The sequence below is a fragment of the Triticum aestivum genome, chromosome 2D, assembly GCF_018294505.1.
Source record: "Triticum aestivum cultivar Chinese Spring chromosome 2D, IWGSC CS RefSeq v2.1, whole genome shotgun sequence".
Taxonomy (NCBI): Eukaryota; Viridiplantae; Streptophyta; class Magnoliopsida; order Poales; family Poaceae; genus Triticum; species Triticum aestivum.
In genome coordinates, this window is record NC_057799.1 from 58,543,623 (window position 1) to 58,559,170 (window position 15,548).

At 52.6% G+C, this 15,548-nt stretch overlaps 3 protein-coding genes across 3 annotated transcripts; 1 reads left to right on the top strand and 2 right to left on the bottom strand.

The window, feature by feature from the left end:
* Nucleotides 1–417: 417 nt before the first annotated feature.
* On the bottom strand, nucleotides 418–1,107 carry LOC123051541 (uncharacterized). The gene has a single exon (XM_044474441.1). It carries the CDS (start codon nucleotides 970–972, stop codon nucleotides 568–570), a length of 405 nt encoding a protein of 134 aa, XP_044330376.1. The 5' UTR covers nucleotides 973–1,107; the 3' UTR covers nucleotides 418–567.
* Nucleotides 1,108–7,163: 6,056 nt separating this feature from the next.
* Nucleotides 7,164–9,964, top strand: LOC123051542 (cytochrome P450 714B1). The gene is made up of 3 exons (XM_044474442.1): nucleotides 7,164–7,530; nucleotides 8,489–8,718; nucleotides 8,800–9,964. Exons 1-3 carry the CDS (start codon nucleotides 7,245–7,247, stop codon nucleotides 9,838–9,840), a joined length of 1,557 nt encoding a protein of 518 aa, XP_044330377.1. The 5' UTR covers nucleotides 7,164–7,244; the 3' UTR covers nucleotides 9,841–9,964.
* Nucleotides 9,965–11,012: 1,048 nt separating this feature from the next.
* Nucleotides 11,013–14,945, bottom strand: LOC123048694 (acid phosphatase 1-like). The gene is made up of 3 exons (XM_044471738.1): nucleotides 14,241–14,945; nucleotides 13,942–14,148; nucleotides 11,013–11,295 (listed from the first exon to the last, which is right to left on the bottom strand). Exons 1-3 carry the CDS (start codon nucleotides 14,612–14,614, stop codon nucleotides 11,118–11,120), a joined length of 759 nt encoding a protein of 252 aa, XP_044327673.1. The 5' UTR covers nucleotides 14,615–14,945; the 3' UTR covers nucleotides 11,013–11,117.
* Nucleotides 14,946–15,548: the final 603 nt, after the last annotated feature.

The window sequence follows — 15,548 nt, forward strand, 5'->3', positions numbered from 1 at the left end:
CCAATTCGATGGACCGATCCTGCCCTCGAGAGCCTGCCGGTAAGATCTGCCATGTCCACTGCCGCCGGCGGGGCCAGGAGAACGGCGACCAACGCCCCTGTTGTCGCAGACTCCGTGAGTCCAAGGCAACACCGTCCAATCCCCGCCGGGAAGGGATCCATTGGAGCTGTCCGGCAGGCCACTTTGACCGATGCCACCGTCCGAACTAGGCGAGCGACGCCAGAGCTCCGATGGAGTATGATCTCTCAGCCTCCTAGTGTGAATGAGTGTAGGGTACTCCAGTAGTTGACGAAAGGACGGATGCCGCACGGCCGGATTCACCACACGCTCCTGCGGCTCCGGCACCCAGAGTCGATGACACGCCGGGATTTCCTCCGGGTCAACACACCACGCACCCAGCTTGAACACAGAGAGATCCTCTCTGCTCGCGGTCTCCGGTGCTAAACTCTCGATCAGACAGGAATTGCCCAGCAGCTCCGTGGCCGTCTCCCTCGACCACGCATGCGACGGCACACCCTCGATCATGAGGTCGACCTGAATGCGCATCAACCTGGATTTAGCTTGCGCCTATCTCAGCCAAGGCTTGATGTAAAGCTTGACACCCTGATGCTCAACCAAAGGCACACCCAACACTCTGTTCCTGAGCTCGTGCGACGCAAAGACAATCAAGAAGTCTTCAGGATGGAATTTGTGCACCGAAAAACGATGCCTTGGGATGTTGAGCTGCTCGGAGATGGCGATGGCAGCGTCCACACAAGAGACCGGCGGCCTTGCGCCGCCCACATATACCACCACCGCCAGCTGAAGCCGACGCTCCAGGTCCTCCATCCCCTCCGACCGCGGCACAATGCACACCTCGGCACGTGCTAGCGGGGACAAGTCGACGGCCATCATGGGGGGGAAGTCGGGTGCAACTGGCGAGGACGGCGCCCCGGGCGCGTCCTGCCTAGGCTCCAACAGCATCCGCCCCATGGCCGTCGCTGCCTCCGGCGCCGGCTCTGTCCGACGAGCTTTAGACACCTTGCCAATCACGGCCCGACGCAGCTCCTCAGCCGAGATTGGACTGCGCGGCACCGTGCACTGGGAAGAGACGTGGCCCGAGAAGCCGCAGCGGATGCAGAGCAGGTCATTAGTGTAGTCCTGACGCCGGTGGCCCTCTTGGAAGCACCTGAAGCAGAGGCCAAACAAATCTAGAGGAATCTGACGCCTTTCAGAGGAGCAAGAAGAAGCGCGGCTACCCTGACCGCCAGCTCCCTGCTGGCGCCTCAGCGCCCGACGACGCCGCCAGCGAGCTTTGCGGGAAGGACCCGGCCTGCGGCACCCCGGCTCCGGCACCGGCGCCCCATCCACCGCTTGGGCCGCGCCCGCTGACGAGGAGCGCGCCGAACTAGGCGAGCCGGACAGACCAAGCCCGGAGACCACCGGTCTCTCCCGCTGGAAAGAGGACGAGACCGAAGGCGGGCTTCTAGATCCCGACGCCATGGGAGGGGCGGGAGGGGGCGGGAGAGAGGGAGGGGGAGAGGAACCAGGAGAGGTGGACGCCGGGGCCGGAGTGGCCGCCGGCGAGGGGCGGTGGACGCCGGGACCGGAGTGGCGGCCGGCGGAGGGCACTAGGCGGAGGGGACTAGGTTTCTTTCCTATTCACCCAGACACAGAGATGTAAATGAACAGTTGTACATACAATTTGAGGGGATGCCATTAAAGAGGTGTATGTACGGAGAGACGCCTGTCGGGCGAACCGACGCGACAGTTGCCAAAGCAACTACCTGCGGTTAGATAAAGCAGGGATTAATCCCTTAATCCTAACATTTTGGTCCTGAATGAGAGTAAGCCGATGGCGGTGTGTGTGCACGCAGGAGCGCGGCGTACCGGGGGCAGAGCTCGGTGGTGTTCATGTCGGCGGAGCGGCGGCGGCTGGCGGAGGAGGGGTACCGGATCCTCGGCAACGTCGGCGACCGGTGGAGCGACCTCCAAGGCGAAAGCGCCGGCGACCGCGTCTTCATGTTAGAGTAGTCATTATGGTATACGACTTCTAGTCCAAGTCAGTTTTGTACCCCTACCCCAAGTCGGTTTGTACCCTCATATATACTCTTGTATGCCGCACCAAATCATCAATAAGCAACAGTTTTATTCAGCTTTCATGGTATCAGATACCGGTCCCAGGGTTTAGGGTATGGCTCCGCCAACGCCAACGCCGCCGCCGCCCGGCTACTTCGAGCGCCGGGCCGCACTCATCGCCAAGGCTGCCAACGCCGCGGCCGCTTCTCTCTCGGCCCTCACCATAGCTCCACAAAACTATCCTGCACCCATCCTCGCCGCACCAATATCTCTTGCTGACACAATCTCCGACGTCAGCCCCTACATCCCCATAGTTCTTGATCTCGCCGCCCACAACTACTACCATTGGAGACATCTCTTCGATCTCCACCTCGGCCGCTGCAACCTGCGCTCGCATGTCGCCGCCAACTGTCCTCCCCGCCCCGACGATCCGCAATGGTTGAAAGACGATCTCGCGATCGTCCAGTGGTTCTACACCCGCATCACCACCGAGATCTTCAACATGCTCGATCACGACGGCGCCACCGCTGCCAACATCTGGCACTCCCTCCGTCAGCTCTTCCAAAGCAACACCGACGCTCGGAAAAACGCTCTCCACACCGAGCTTCGCAATATGGTGCAAGGAGACGCCCCGGTGAACCTGTTCTGCCAGCGCGTTAAGACCATTGGTGATGAGCTCCGCGAACTCGGCGATACAGTTAGCGACACACAGCTAATCAATATCGTCGTCGTCGGCCTCAGCGAAGACTTTGACAAGCAAGCCTCGTTCATACCGATGATACGGCCCCCTCCTACCTTCGCTGAAGTTCGTTCCTTGCTACAACTCGCGGCGGAAACACAAGCTCGCAAGGACTCTCGCCCCAAGGTCTTTCATGTTGCGGCTCATCCTCCTCTGCCGTCTACACCAGCGCCGCCTTCCAGGCCGGCTCCTGCCGCCGGGCCGTCCGCATCGTCATCTGTTCAACCGCCCCCAGGCTGGCGTCCTAGTCCGAACTACCGCGGCAAAAACTCTATCTACAGGCCGCCATCGACTCGTTCGGTTCCGCCTACGACATCACCAGCACCGAGTCCTGCACCACCCACCAGTGCTCCATCTGCGGTTGCATGGTGGCCTCCTCATGATCCTTGGACGGGGCTTGTTCAAGCATGGCCCATGCCATGGTCCGCTCCGTCCACCCTCGGTGCTCCGCCAGCATACTCAGGTGCCTGGCAACCCGGCCTTCGGCCGCCTACTGGTGCTCCCGGGGTTCTCAACCCCCGACAGCCGGCCAATGCCTATCACGCCGCCCCGACGTATGCTCCTTATGGTCATTACAGCACCGAAGGCGGCGCCTACTACACACCTCAGCCGGCCGTGCTCCCGACGCCACCCCCACCACAGCCGGCCAATGCCTACTACACTCCCCAGCCGGCCCTACTGCCTTCACCATCGTATCCGCCGGCCCTGCTTCCGACGCCACCCTCACCTGCGACGCCGAGCTGGGATCAAGCTGCCTTTCTCCAGGCCATGAATAACTTTGCTGCACAAGGAAACTCAGGTACGGATTGGATCTTTGATTCAGGGGCCTCTAGTCATATGTCTGCATCTAGTAATTGGTTATCTTCTTGCACTAAATCTCCTTTCCCTTCCATTATCCTTGGAGATGGATCATCTATTCCTATATATTGTGTTGGTCAGGCTCAACTTCCCTCTTCCACCAAACCTCTTTTACTTCGCGATGTTCTAGTTGCACCCGCCCTCATTAAAAATCTTATCTCTGTTCGCCAATTTACTTGCGACAATCTAGTTTCGGCTGAATTTGACCCTTTTGGTTTATCTGTGAAGGATTACCTGACCAAGGCCGAGATCGCTCGCTTCAATAGCTCCGGTGATCTTTATTCTCTTAATGGAGTTCCTGCCGCCACCCCTCCAACATCCATGCTGGCCTCCGTCGATCTCTGGCATCGTCGCTTGGGCCATCCCAACCCCGCCGTCTTAGCTTCTATGCTTAGTGAATTTACCATACCATGTAATAGGGACTCTCATAATTCTGTGTTTTGCGAGTCTTGTCAATTAGGCAAACATGTGCGTCTTCCCTTTAGTTCCTCTAGTTCTTGTAGCACTTATCCCTTTGAATTAATACATTGTGATTTATGGAACTCTCCCATTGCAAGTGTTTCGGGTTTTAAATACTACCTTGTTATCCTAGATGATTTCACCCACTTTGTCTGGACTTTTCCTCTACGCAACAAATCCGAGGTCCATTCTCTTTTCCTTAATTTTCAACGCTATGTGTCTGTTCACTTCTTCCTCCGAATTCGCTTTATCCAATGTGACAATGGTCGCGAGTTTGATAACATTAAAAATCGTACTTTCTTCTTACAACATGGCATCCTGCTTAGGTTCTCATGTCCCTACACCTCCCCTCAAAATGGTAAAGCAGAACGCTCTCTTCGCACCCTCAATGATATAGTTCGCACTCTCCTCATTCAATCATCTATGCCTCCCAAGTTTTGGCTGAAGCCCTACACATGGCCACCTTCCTTCTAAATATTCGACCTTCTAAAACTAAACCCAACACTACTCCCTATTATTCCCTCTTTCTTTCTCACCCCGACTACTCCGCGGTTCGTGTTTTCGGCTGTCTCTGTTTTCCCAATGCCTACGCCACTTCTGCAAATAAATTGTCACCACGCTCTATCCCATGTGCTTTTCTCGGCTTCTCTGACGAGCACAAAGGCTATCGCTGTCTCGACCTTCACACCGGACACGTTCATGTCTCTCATCATGTCACGTTTGCTGAGCACATTTTTCCTTTCTCACAACGCACTACTACACCATCCAACACCCCTAGCTCCGCAAACACCCCCTCTCCCCGTCCTTTCCAACTATATACTCCCCTTCCTGCCGAACACAACTTATCACCACCACCATTAACACCCGCCATAGCCAATCCCAACCATACACTCACCCCACCCGAGACGTCCCCAACACCCCCGACCCCTGCTCCCGCCCCAACACCCCCGGCCCCTACTCCCACTCCACCACCCAGCCCTACTCCTTCGTCCGACTCTTCCGCTGCGCCGGACTCACCAGTACCCACCTTACCCCCTCGTGCTATTCCTACAGCAGCCCCGATTAATGATCATCGCATGCGTACTAGGGCCAAATCAGGATTTCATCAACCCCAAGACCGCCTAAACCTTCATACCTCCGTATCTCTCACTTCTCTTCCAAAGAATTACAAAACTGCTCTACTTGATCCCAATTGGGCCGCTGCCATGCAAGAAGAATATAATGCTTTACTTCAAAACAACACCTGGCAACTTGTTCCTCGTCCTCCCAATACAAATATTGTTTCTGGCAAATGGATTTTTCGCCAAAAGTTCCACTCCGATGGGAGCCTCTCACGATATAAAGCCAGGTGGGTTTGTCGTGGCTTTTCTCAGCAACAAGGAATTGATTACGAAGAAACCTTCTCTCCTGTTGTTAAACCTAGCACCATTCGCGCCGTTCTTAGTGTTGTTGTCTCCTCTTCATGGCCCATTCACCAACTTGATGTTAAAAATGCTTTCCTCCATGGTTCCCTTCAAGAAACTGTCTACTGCCAGCAACCTCTGGGTTTTGAAAATCCATCCTTTCCAACTCATGTATGTCTTCTTCAGAAATCTCTCTACGGTCTTAAACAGGCCCCACGAGCTTGGTTTCAACGCTTCTCCTTCTTCATTCAAACAATAGGCTTCACTCCATCTCTCTCCGACACCTCTCTTTTTGTGTATCATCAAACTTCTGACACTGCCTATTTACTTCTCTATGTAGATGATATCATTCTTACCGCCTCCTCTCAGAAGTTCTTAGATCATATTGTCTCACTTCTTAGATCTGAATTTTCTATGACTGACCTAGGACTCCTTCATCATTTCTTAGGCATTGCTGTTGTTCGAGATTCCTCCAGCCTTTTTCTTTCCCAACGTCAGTATATTCTTGATCTTCTTAATCGTGCTGGTATGCTTGACTGTCAATCATCTCGCACTCCTGTCGATACTAGTTTTAAACTTTCGGCTACCAGTGAACCCTTTTCCGATCATACTCTCTATCGTAGCGTAACAGGTGCTCTCCAATATCTCACCATTACTCGTCCTGAAATCTCTTTTGCTGTTCAACAAGCATGTCTCTATATGCATGATCCCCGGGTTCCTCACTATAATCATGTTAAACGCATTCTTCGGTATTTAAAAGGAACTCTCAATCATGGTCTCCACCTCAATAATTCTTCTCCAAACTCGCTTACCGCATACTCTGATGCAGACTGGGCTGGTTGTCCTGACACTCGAAGGTCCACTTCCGGTTTTTGAGTTTTTCTTGGTAACAATTTGATTTCTTGGTCTTCGAAAAGACAGGTTACAGTCTCACGTTCGTCGGCCGAGGCTGAGTATCGCGCTGTGGCACATGCCGTTGCAGATATAATCTGGATTCGGCAGTTACTCTCCGAGCTACACAGGCCTATTGAGCAGGCCACTATTGTCTACTGTGACAACATATCAGCAGTCTACATGACCAGCAATCCAGTTCAACACCGACGCACAAAGCATATTGAGATTGATATTCATTTTGTTCGTGAAAAGGTTGCTCTTGGTCAGGTTCGGGTGCTTCATGTTCCCTCTACGGCTCAGTTTGCTGACATTTTCACCAAGGCACTGCCTACTAAGCCGTTTCAAGATATCTGTTTCAGTATCAACGTCGTTGAGCCTGCCGTTGATACTGCGGGGGATGTTAGAGTAGTCATTATGGTATACGACTTCTAGTCCAAGTCAGTTTTGTACCCCTACCCCAAGTCGGTTTGTACCCTCATATATATTCTTGTATGCTGCACCAAATCATCGATAAGCAATAGTTTTATTCAGCTTTCACTTCAAAGTGCCCAACCCCATGTACTTCGTCCCCTGACCGACCGAACAATGTAGTAACATGTAAATAACGTGACGACGACCGGCGCCGCACCGCTATATATGTATTCCCGTCCAAGATAAAGGTGGGGTTTGGACACTAGCTGCCGCCGAGTACCGCACCGGCGTATACAATCATATCATCTTCCCAACGATTCCCATTCCCTCCCGCTCACAGCACACAGAGAGAGAGAGAGAGAGAGAGAGAGAGAGAGAGAGAGAGAGAGAGCTAGAGCTTTGCTAGAGTCTAGAGGGCGAGGATGGGGGTGGCGCCGGCGGTGGGCGTGGTGGCGAGCCTGTGCTGCGTGGGGGCCTGCGCCCTGGCGCTCTACCTCTACCGCATCCTCTGGCTGGCGCCGGAGACGGTCCGCCGCGCGCTGAGGAGGCAGGGGGTCCGCGGGCCGCCGCCGTCCTTCCCCTACGGCAACCTCGCCGACATGAGGCAGGCCGCGGCTGCAGCCAAACGGACGCGCGGCGCCGGCGACGTCGTGCACGACTACCGCTCCGCCGTGTTTCCCTTCTACGAGAAGTGGAGGAACGAGTACGGTACGTGCGTGCGTGGTGCATAGACATCTCTCTCTCTCTCTCTCTCTCTCTCTCTCTCTCTCTCTCTCTCTCTCTCTCTCTCTCGTATATGCGCAGCCATGGATTACGATTAGCTCGCTTGTTCGTTGCTGATTGAAAGTTTGATTCGATCGAACAGTGCTACGGTTAGGTATCCACTGCAGCGATGTGTGGCCAGCTTCTTCTTCTTTCCATTTCCCTTTTCCGCGTGAGTGGATATATAATCCCTTGTTGGTTTGGCACCGTCTTTCGAAGGCGTGCAAGCTGACGCAAAAATGTAGAGAAATGAACGCAGGCAGGCAGCTAGGTGACGAACGGATACTTGGATATATAGACCGACCTTCCGTTCCATTCTAGACGCTCTAGTTTTCCCCTTCCTTGCATCATGAGAGAGAGAGAGAGAGATACCTAGCAGGATATCTCGTGTCTTTAATCGAAGAAGAAAAATGCTAGCAGGATATGGATATATATCTCATGTCTTCAATCGAAGAAGAAAAATGCATGCGTAACGTATATATCATCTCCAGTTGATCGATGGGCATCGATCAGTGATGTAATATGTGCTTGGTGCTTTGTTGATTAACCACTACACTACAGTAGCTAGCTAGCTATAAAGGCAATAATGGAGACGATCGAATCGCAACAAAAACTATGTGTACAATTGGGCATTGCGTGCGCTTTCTGCCAGCCAAAAATGGCAATACGTTCTAGAGAAGAAACAATAATTGAGGTAGGAGTGGTGGCTCCTTTGTCCCGATGCCGAAAGATTCGGCCCGGCCGGCGCTGCACGACCGAGGATGCCCGGCCTGGTCGATCACGTGTCCTGTGCCAGAGCCCGGAGCCGAGCCATGCATGCGTGCGTGCACCGGCGAACAAGTTAGGCCCAAGGTTTTGATCTGGTTATTGCTGATTTTGTTGCTCTGCTGTTTGTTTTCGCTAGGCCCGGTGTTCACCTACTCCGTGGGCAACATGGTGTTCCTGCACGCCAGCGACCCGGCCGTGGTCCGCGACGTGTGCCTCTCCGTCTCGCCCGACGAGCTCGGCAAGAGCTCCTACATGAAGGTCACGCACCACCCGCTCTTCGGCGACGGCATCCTCAAGTCCAACGGCGACGCCTGGGCACGCCAGCGCAAGCTCATCGCCCCCGAGTTCTTCCCCGACAAGGTCAAGGTGCCCACCCCGACATCATCATCTCACATTCTGCGGACACTGTAAATCTTGAATATCATCTGATCGACTTCCGTTTCCTAGGGTATGGTGGATCTGATGGTGGACTCGGCGCGGGCGCTGGTGTGTTCATGGGAAGCCAGGGTGGCCAGGACCGACGGCGGCGCCATGGAGCTTACGGTCGACGACGACTTCAGGACCTACTCCGGGGACGTCATCTCCCGGACCTGCTTCGGGAGCAGCTACGTCAAGGGCAAGAGGATCTTCGCCATGATCAGGGAGCTGCAGAAGACGGTGTCCAGGCCGAACCTGCTCGCCGAGATGACCGGGCTCAGGTTCCTGCCCACGAGGAGCAACAGGGAGGCGTGGCGGCTCAACCGGCGCGTGCGGCGGCTCATACTGGACGTCGTGAGGGAGAGCGGCGAGGCGGACGGCGGGAACAACCTGCTCAACGCCATGCTCCGCAGCGGCCAGGCCGAGGCGGGCGTCGGCGTCGCGGCGGCCGAGGACTTCGTGGTCGACAACTGCAAGAACATATACTTCGCCGGGTACGAGACCACGGCCGTGACGGCGGCCTGGTGCATGATGCTCCTGGCGCTCCACCCGGAGTGGCAGCGCCGGGTGAGGGACGAGGCACGGGAGGCCCTCGCCGGCGGCGGCGCGCTGGACCTCTCGTCGCTCCAGAGAATGAAGCAGCTGACGATGGTGATCCAGGAGACGCTGCGGCTGTACCCGGCGGGCTCGGTGGTGTCGCGGCAGGCGCTGCGGGAGCTCACCCTCGGCGGCGTCCGCGTGCCCAAGGGCGTCAACATCTACGTGCCGGTGTCCACGGTGCACCTGGACGCGGAGCTCTGGGGCTCCCACGCGCGGGAGTTCGATCCGGAGCGGTTCGCGGCGCGGCCGCAGCTGCACTCGTACCTGCCGTTCGGCGCTGGGGCGCGCACCTGTCTCGGCCAGGGCTTCGCCATGGCCGAGCTCAAGGTGCTGCTCTCGTTCCTGCTCTTCAGGTTCGAGGCGGCTCTGTCGTCAGACTACCTACACTCGCCGGTGCTCAGGCTCACCGTGGAGCCGGAGCACGGCGTGCGGCTCGTGCTGAGGAGCGTCCGCCCCAACGGCGAGTCTTAGGTGGGCCGGAAGTTGTAGCCGTGGATGTTATTGTTTGCGATTGCGGTGCTTCCTCTATGGAGGAGGTTGCAACCTTTCTCACAGCATCTCCAACGGCCGCACAAAAATTTGAGGCCCAGTAAAAGTTATAGCACGTCATAGCACTTTTGATGCGCCGGGAGTAACATTATTTTAGCAGACGCCCAAAGACGCGCGCCTAAAAAGCTGCATATTGTGAAGCGCGCGCAATCCGAAGCCCAAAATATGCTGCGCGCGATAGCGTTTTTCAGTGCGTGCCCAAAACTTTTTAGCGCTACAGCATCTGCTGGAGCTGTTGGGCGCCAAAAATATGATTTTTTAGTGCACGGAGTTCTTTTTGGGCGCCTGTTGGAGATGCTCTCAAATAAGCGTATAGAAGAAAGGGACTGGCTGGCCATATGCCAGTCGACCGAAATCGCAATTTGGGTCAGTCGGGTCAGCCAAACGTTGCGATCTCTATCTAACGGCCGTCAAGTCATTTCCCATCTTCAACCGTTTTCTTCGTCCTGGCGCATCTTCTTCAACCTGGTCCCACGGACCACCAGCCGAACCGCCGGCCACCATAGCCCGTGGGCGGCGCTCCCGTGCAGCCTCGCCACTCCGTCTTCCCCGGAACCTCCTCCCACTGTTGTGATGCCGCCACCCTCCGACCATCCCTCTAGTCCCGGCGTCGTCGGAGATTTTCCTCAGCAAACCTGTACCACCTCCATACTGCCGCCCCCACCGCCGCCATGCTGCCGCCTGCATCCCACACCCTAAAATAGATTTTGGGATAGGCTCTATGAAGCGTTTGTTCGGCTTTTCTTTTTTTTTCCTTCAGTCTTTTCTTTTTTTCTTTTCTTTATGTTCCTTTTTCTGTTTTCTTTCTTTTTTCTTTATCTCTTGTTTTTTATTATTTTTTATTTTGATAATTTGTTTCAATTTGCAATAATCTTTAAGATTCATGAATATTTTTTAAAATCATGAATTTGTTTTTACAAATTCGTGAACATTCTCTTAAAGATGAACATTTTTTGAAATCATAAACAAATTTTTGAATTCGTCAACATTTTCTGAATCATGTAGATTTTTAAATTCACCATCAATTATTATAAAATTCTGAACATTTTTGAATTCACAAAGTTTTAAAAAAATCTTGAGCATATTATGAAATCATGAATATTTTTTAAAATTCTTGAACATTTTGTACAAATATATATAGCGGTGCGGCACCGGTCCCCGTCACGTTATTTACATCTTGCTACACATTGTTCGGTCGGTCAGGGGACGAAGTACATTGGGTTGGGCACTTTGAAGACGCGGTCGCCGGCGCAGTCGCCCTGCAGGTCGCTCCACTGGTCGCCGACGTTGCCGCGGATCCGGTACCCCTCCGCCGCCAGCCGCCGCCGCTCCGCCGACTTGAACACCACCGAGCTCTGCCCGCGGTACCCGGCGCTCCTGCATGCACACACACCGCGCCGTCAACATCCGTCCACGGGACAAAACACACGGTGCCGATCAGTCCGTACGTGCATGTCTATACCGAGCAATGATACATGTGGACGGCGAAGTATCTGTCGCGGCTCACCAAGTTCACGTCAGCTCGCTGTCCAAGATTCAGTGGAACGGAGAATATATACTGTCCGGTTGGAAGTTAGCTCAGTTCTAGTTGCTACCGGAAGAATATATCCTTCCTGATATTTTTTGTTTGTGTGCATGCCGTCACTCGCGCGCACGCGAATTTTCTCGTACCAGTACGATGTACCAAGTCCATGGCCATGAGAGGAAGGAGCCAACAGCACGGTCCGTGTCAGTACGTACGTGGGTGTGACATACGACCGAACGTGCCTTAATATAGTGTGCTTTTTCTAGTCCCAGAGACTAATCAAAAAAGACTCTCTAGTAGAGTCTTTTTTCTAGTCCCTGTAGAAAAAGTCCCTCCCGTTTGGTTCCTAGGAACTTTTTCTAGTCTCTGGGACTAAAAAGTCCCTGAACCAAACACCCCCTAAGTCAACTGACAAAACGTGTAAGAAAAAAAAGGAAAAAAGATGAAAAGTAAAAATTGAACAGCTTGACTAATTCACATCTAGATGTTTTTTAAGGATGTCACATCTAAGCTTCCACAAATATATAATGCAATAAAAAAACAAAAAAATAGGACAAAAGAAATAGACCGTAAAAAAAGTGGACATCAGCTTAAATGTGATATAACTATGTCACATTTAGATGTGTCCTAAATAGCGATAAATCATGAGTGGACATGCAGCCACGCGAGGTCGTTATCAAGACCGACCGTTTCCGCGTGATTCGTGCAGCTCTAATACGTCGAGCCTGTATAATATACTTCTGACCTTGCCAGGAGATGGCCCAGAATGCAGACTCGCGCATTGAAGACGTGTGTTGATTAACATGTCAGTTCAAATGGCCGGCTGCACCACAATAACTACACTGATCCATGGTACTTGATTAGAAGATGGCCACGGAGCATGTCGTTTGAAGCGTTAACTACATTGAAAGTATGCAGCCTGTCCATAATCTCACTAACTCTCTCCATCCAACATTGTTCAATTTGGAAAATGAGGTATTTTAGTTTCGGACTACTGATTTAAAACTCTTACATGCATCAATTTTTTGACTTAAAAATCACTTAACTCCATTCTTCATAGTTAACTTGAATCACAAAAAATATAATCTGATTTGTAATGCAACGTTGATACAAAACCAAAATGTCAATTAAAAGATCAGGCAAAATTCTACAGAAAAGGTTAAAATACATTTACATAACTAATAGGATATTTGAGACATCACCAATATGAGAGAATGGTTTTTTTACGGCTTCGGTTTTGATCTCAGCTTCACAAGCATACATGTTAACCAAAAATTACGGTTCCCATTTTTGAACAAATTAGAGACATCAAAACCAACTCCACAGATTTCTAATTGAACTTACAATATGAAAATATCTACGAGATGCATTTAATTACCTTAATATATATGGGAGAAAGTTTGTCATGGTTGCAGCTAAATTCGTGTGCTTAGTCGATGTATTAGTAATATGTTAATCGGTAAATTAGGACTAACCATCATACAAGTGTGTTTAATCAGTGTGCCAGTTATTAGCCATGTAATATCTTGGGCTAATTAGCATATGAGTATTACCATACACTAAACCATCCAGTTTGTCATGAAACAGATGCTATGATAAAGCTTCTTGTAGAAGCATTATTCCATTGATGCATCTGCCAATTGATGGGTGACACATTAATACATAGACTTGGCCACCTAATAAGAATTGCCATAAGAAAAGTCTGCAATGCAAGGGGACGAACAGGTTGGATATACATTAGCACGTTTGTGCGTATACCCAAGTAAAACGCAGGATCAAGTCGAGTGTCCATATGCTAACCTGTGTATCTCTGTTTCTACCGAAGACATTTCCCCTGTTCTTCTGCTCTCCACAGGACGCAAATCGAAAATGAGCTACAGTGCACACCACGAGGTACTTATGGTGGTTGCCCCACGTCCAGAGCATTGACGACGGTTCAATTATGCGCGTCCACCGAAGGACGGGGAGTTAATCCATCTCCCGGACCGGGCTTTTTTTTGTTTTTCTCGTCTGATTCGTTGAACGTGTGTTGTGCTGCTGGCCCACCGTCGGGATGTATAACGCGTGTATTCGTGCGATGTGTGAATTCACGCGGCGCGTATTGCAAAAGTGCTAATAAAAGTAGCAATCGCAGCGCGTTGCCAGACGACCGGGATAACGGCAGCGCGTAGCCGCATGTCCCAAAAATTCACGTCCCCTAAATAGACCTAAAATTAAACGGATCTCAATGTAACATCTTGCGAATATAACATCGGCTGAGACATAATAAGTCTCAATCGACTAGGATTTAATAAGACTGAAAAAGCACTAGTGTTTTATGTTCTGCGCCGTGGGCGAGTAGTCTGGACCATTCTGTAAACTCAGCCGGCTGGGTGGAAATGTTGGGCTGGGTTGATTGGATTAGCCTATCTAGTCGTAGTATCCCTAAAAAAAAGCTAGTCGTAGTACATAACTGGACTAAAAAAAAGTAGTCGTACATAACTCGTGTCATATCGTACCTCAAGATGAGCCGGTCGTACCCGGCGAACCCGGCAGCGGCGAGGTTGGCGGCGGTGGACGCGCCGAGAGCCTCCTCGTCTCTCCCGGAGAGAAGAAAAACCCTGAAGCCTCCGCCTTTGAGCGCCCAGAACAGCCTCACCATCGCCGGTATCCCCGGGCACGCCCCTCTGCTCGCCCACGCCTTGAACGCCGCCGGGTCGTACGCCCTGCATGCATGCGCAACCAAGCACCACAGAACATCCAGTCAGTAGTTCAGTGCATGCATGGTCTGCCGGGAAGCGTTGCACACGTCACGCACCCGAACTGCTTGGCCTGATAGTAGGGCAGGTTGGAGAGGCAGGTGTCGTCGATGTCGAGGACCCAGGCGTCGAGGCCGTCGCCGGCGGCGGGGGCCTGGCTGGCGTAGGCGGCGATCTGGTCCGCCGCGCTGCTCACGTCCCGGCCGTACTGCCCCCAGGACATGTAGGCCCAGACGTACCCGATGCAGGGCGCCGGCACCGCGCGCCAGAACTTGGCGTTGTTCGCCTCCACCATCACCCGCCAGCTCAGGCAGCCGTCGGGGTCGTCGCCGCCCGGCGGCCAGAACCACGGCGCCCCGTCGGCCACTTGGAACGCGGCGAGGAGACCTACGAGGAGGACCATCAGCCACCGCCGCAGGTCGAGAGCGGCCATTGTTGGAGCCACGGCTACTCTCTAGTCTCTAGCTCATGGGTGTGTGTGAGCGCTCGCGTCAAGGAAAGCAGCGGCTAGCTGGTCGACCACACCGTTTCGTCAATGAGCGCGCGTGCATGGATTTTTATGGGCGCACGCACGCACGCAAACGCACTGGGATTATTCCCGTGCGTGCGTGCAATGCCACCTTTTGCTTTTGGTGGACAATGCCCGGTGGAAAAGGCAGCCGCGGTGGGCTAAAGCGCGGTCACCGCGACGAATTAGGCCCTGTTCGGTTCATGGGATTTGCTGCCATTCCAAAGGAAAGTTTGCTTTCGTAGGTTTTTTTTCCTTTTAGCTGTTCGGTTCAAAGGAAAAGTACTCAACATTTCATCGGAAAGGATCGTTAAGCATGTAGATTTTACAGGATTGAACAAATCCACTCCGGCCTCATTTTTGGGCAGAGTACCGAGAAAGGGCAGAGGAATTGCACAGTTGATAGAATAAAGTATTCAATCATGTGTCCGGTCATGAGGTGCAAGAAGAGATCGTTGTATTAGCCACTGTTCATTACTTGGTCTTCATGCATTCTCTCTAGGCCATCCGAACGTGAGTTCCGCTCTACTTTCCCTTCTTTTCTCGTTCCAAAGTTTTCAACTATTCATTCAGTCCGATTCCTACGCAGTTTTTCTTTTCGATGTTTTCTATACCTGCACTCCGAACGGAGCCTTAGCGGGGAGATACGCCGGTGGCTTTGGATCGGGTGCAGTGAATCCACCTCAGCGCCATTCGCACGCACCGCCGCCGCTCCGGCCGCGCAACACGTGGACCCAATCGAAACTCCCGGTAAGACCGCAGGCAATCAAGTTGACAATTGGGATGACAAATCAAAGGAATTAACCTCGGTGCTTCTTGGCAGCACAAACATTGAGCTAGTGAAAGCATCTACTCGTGT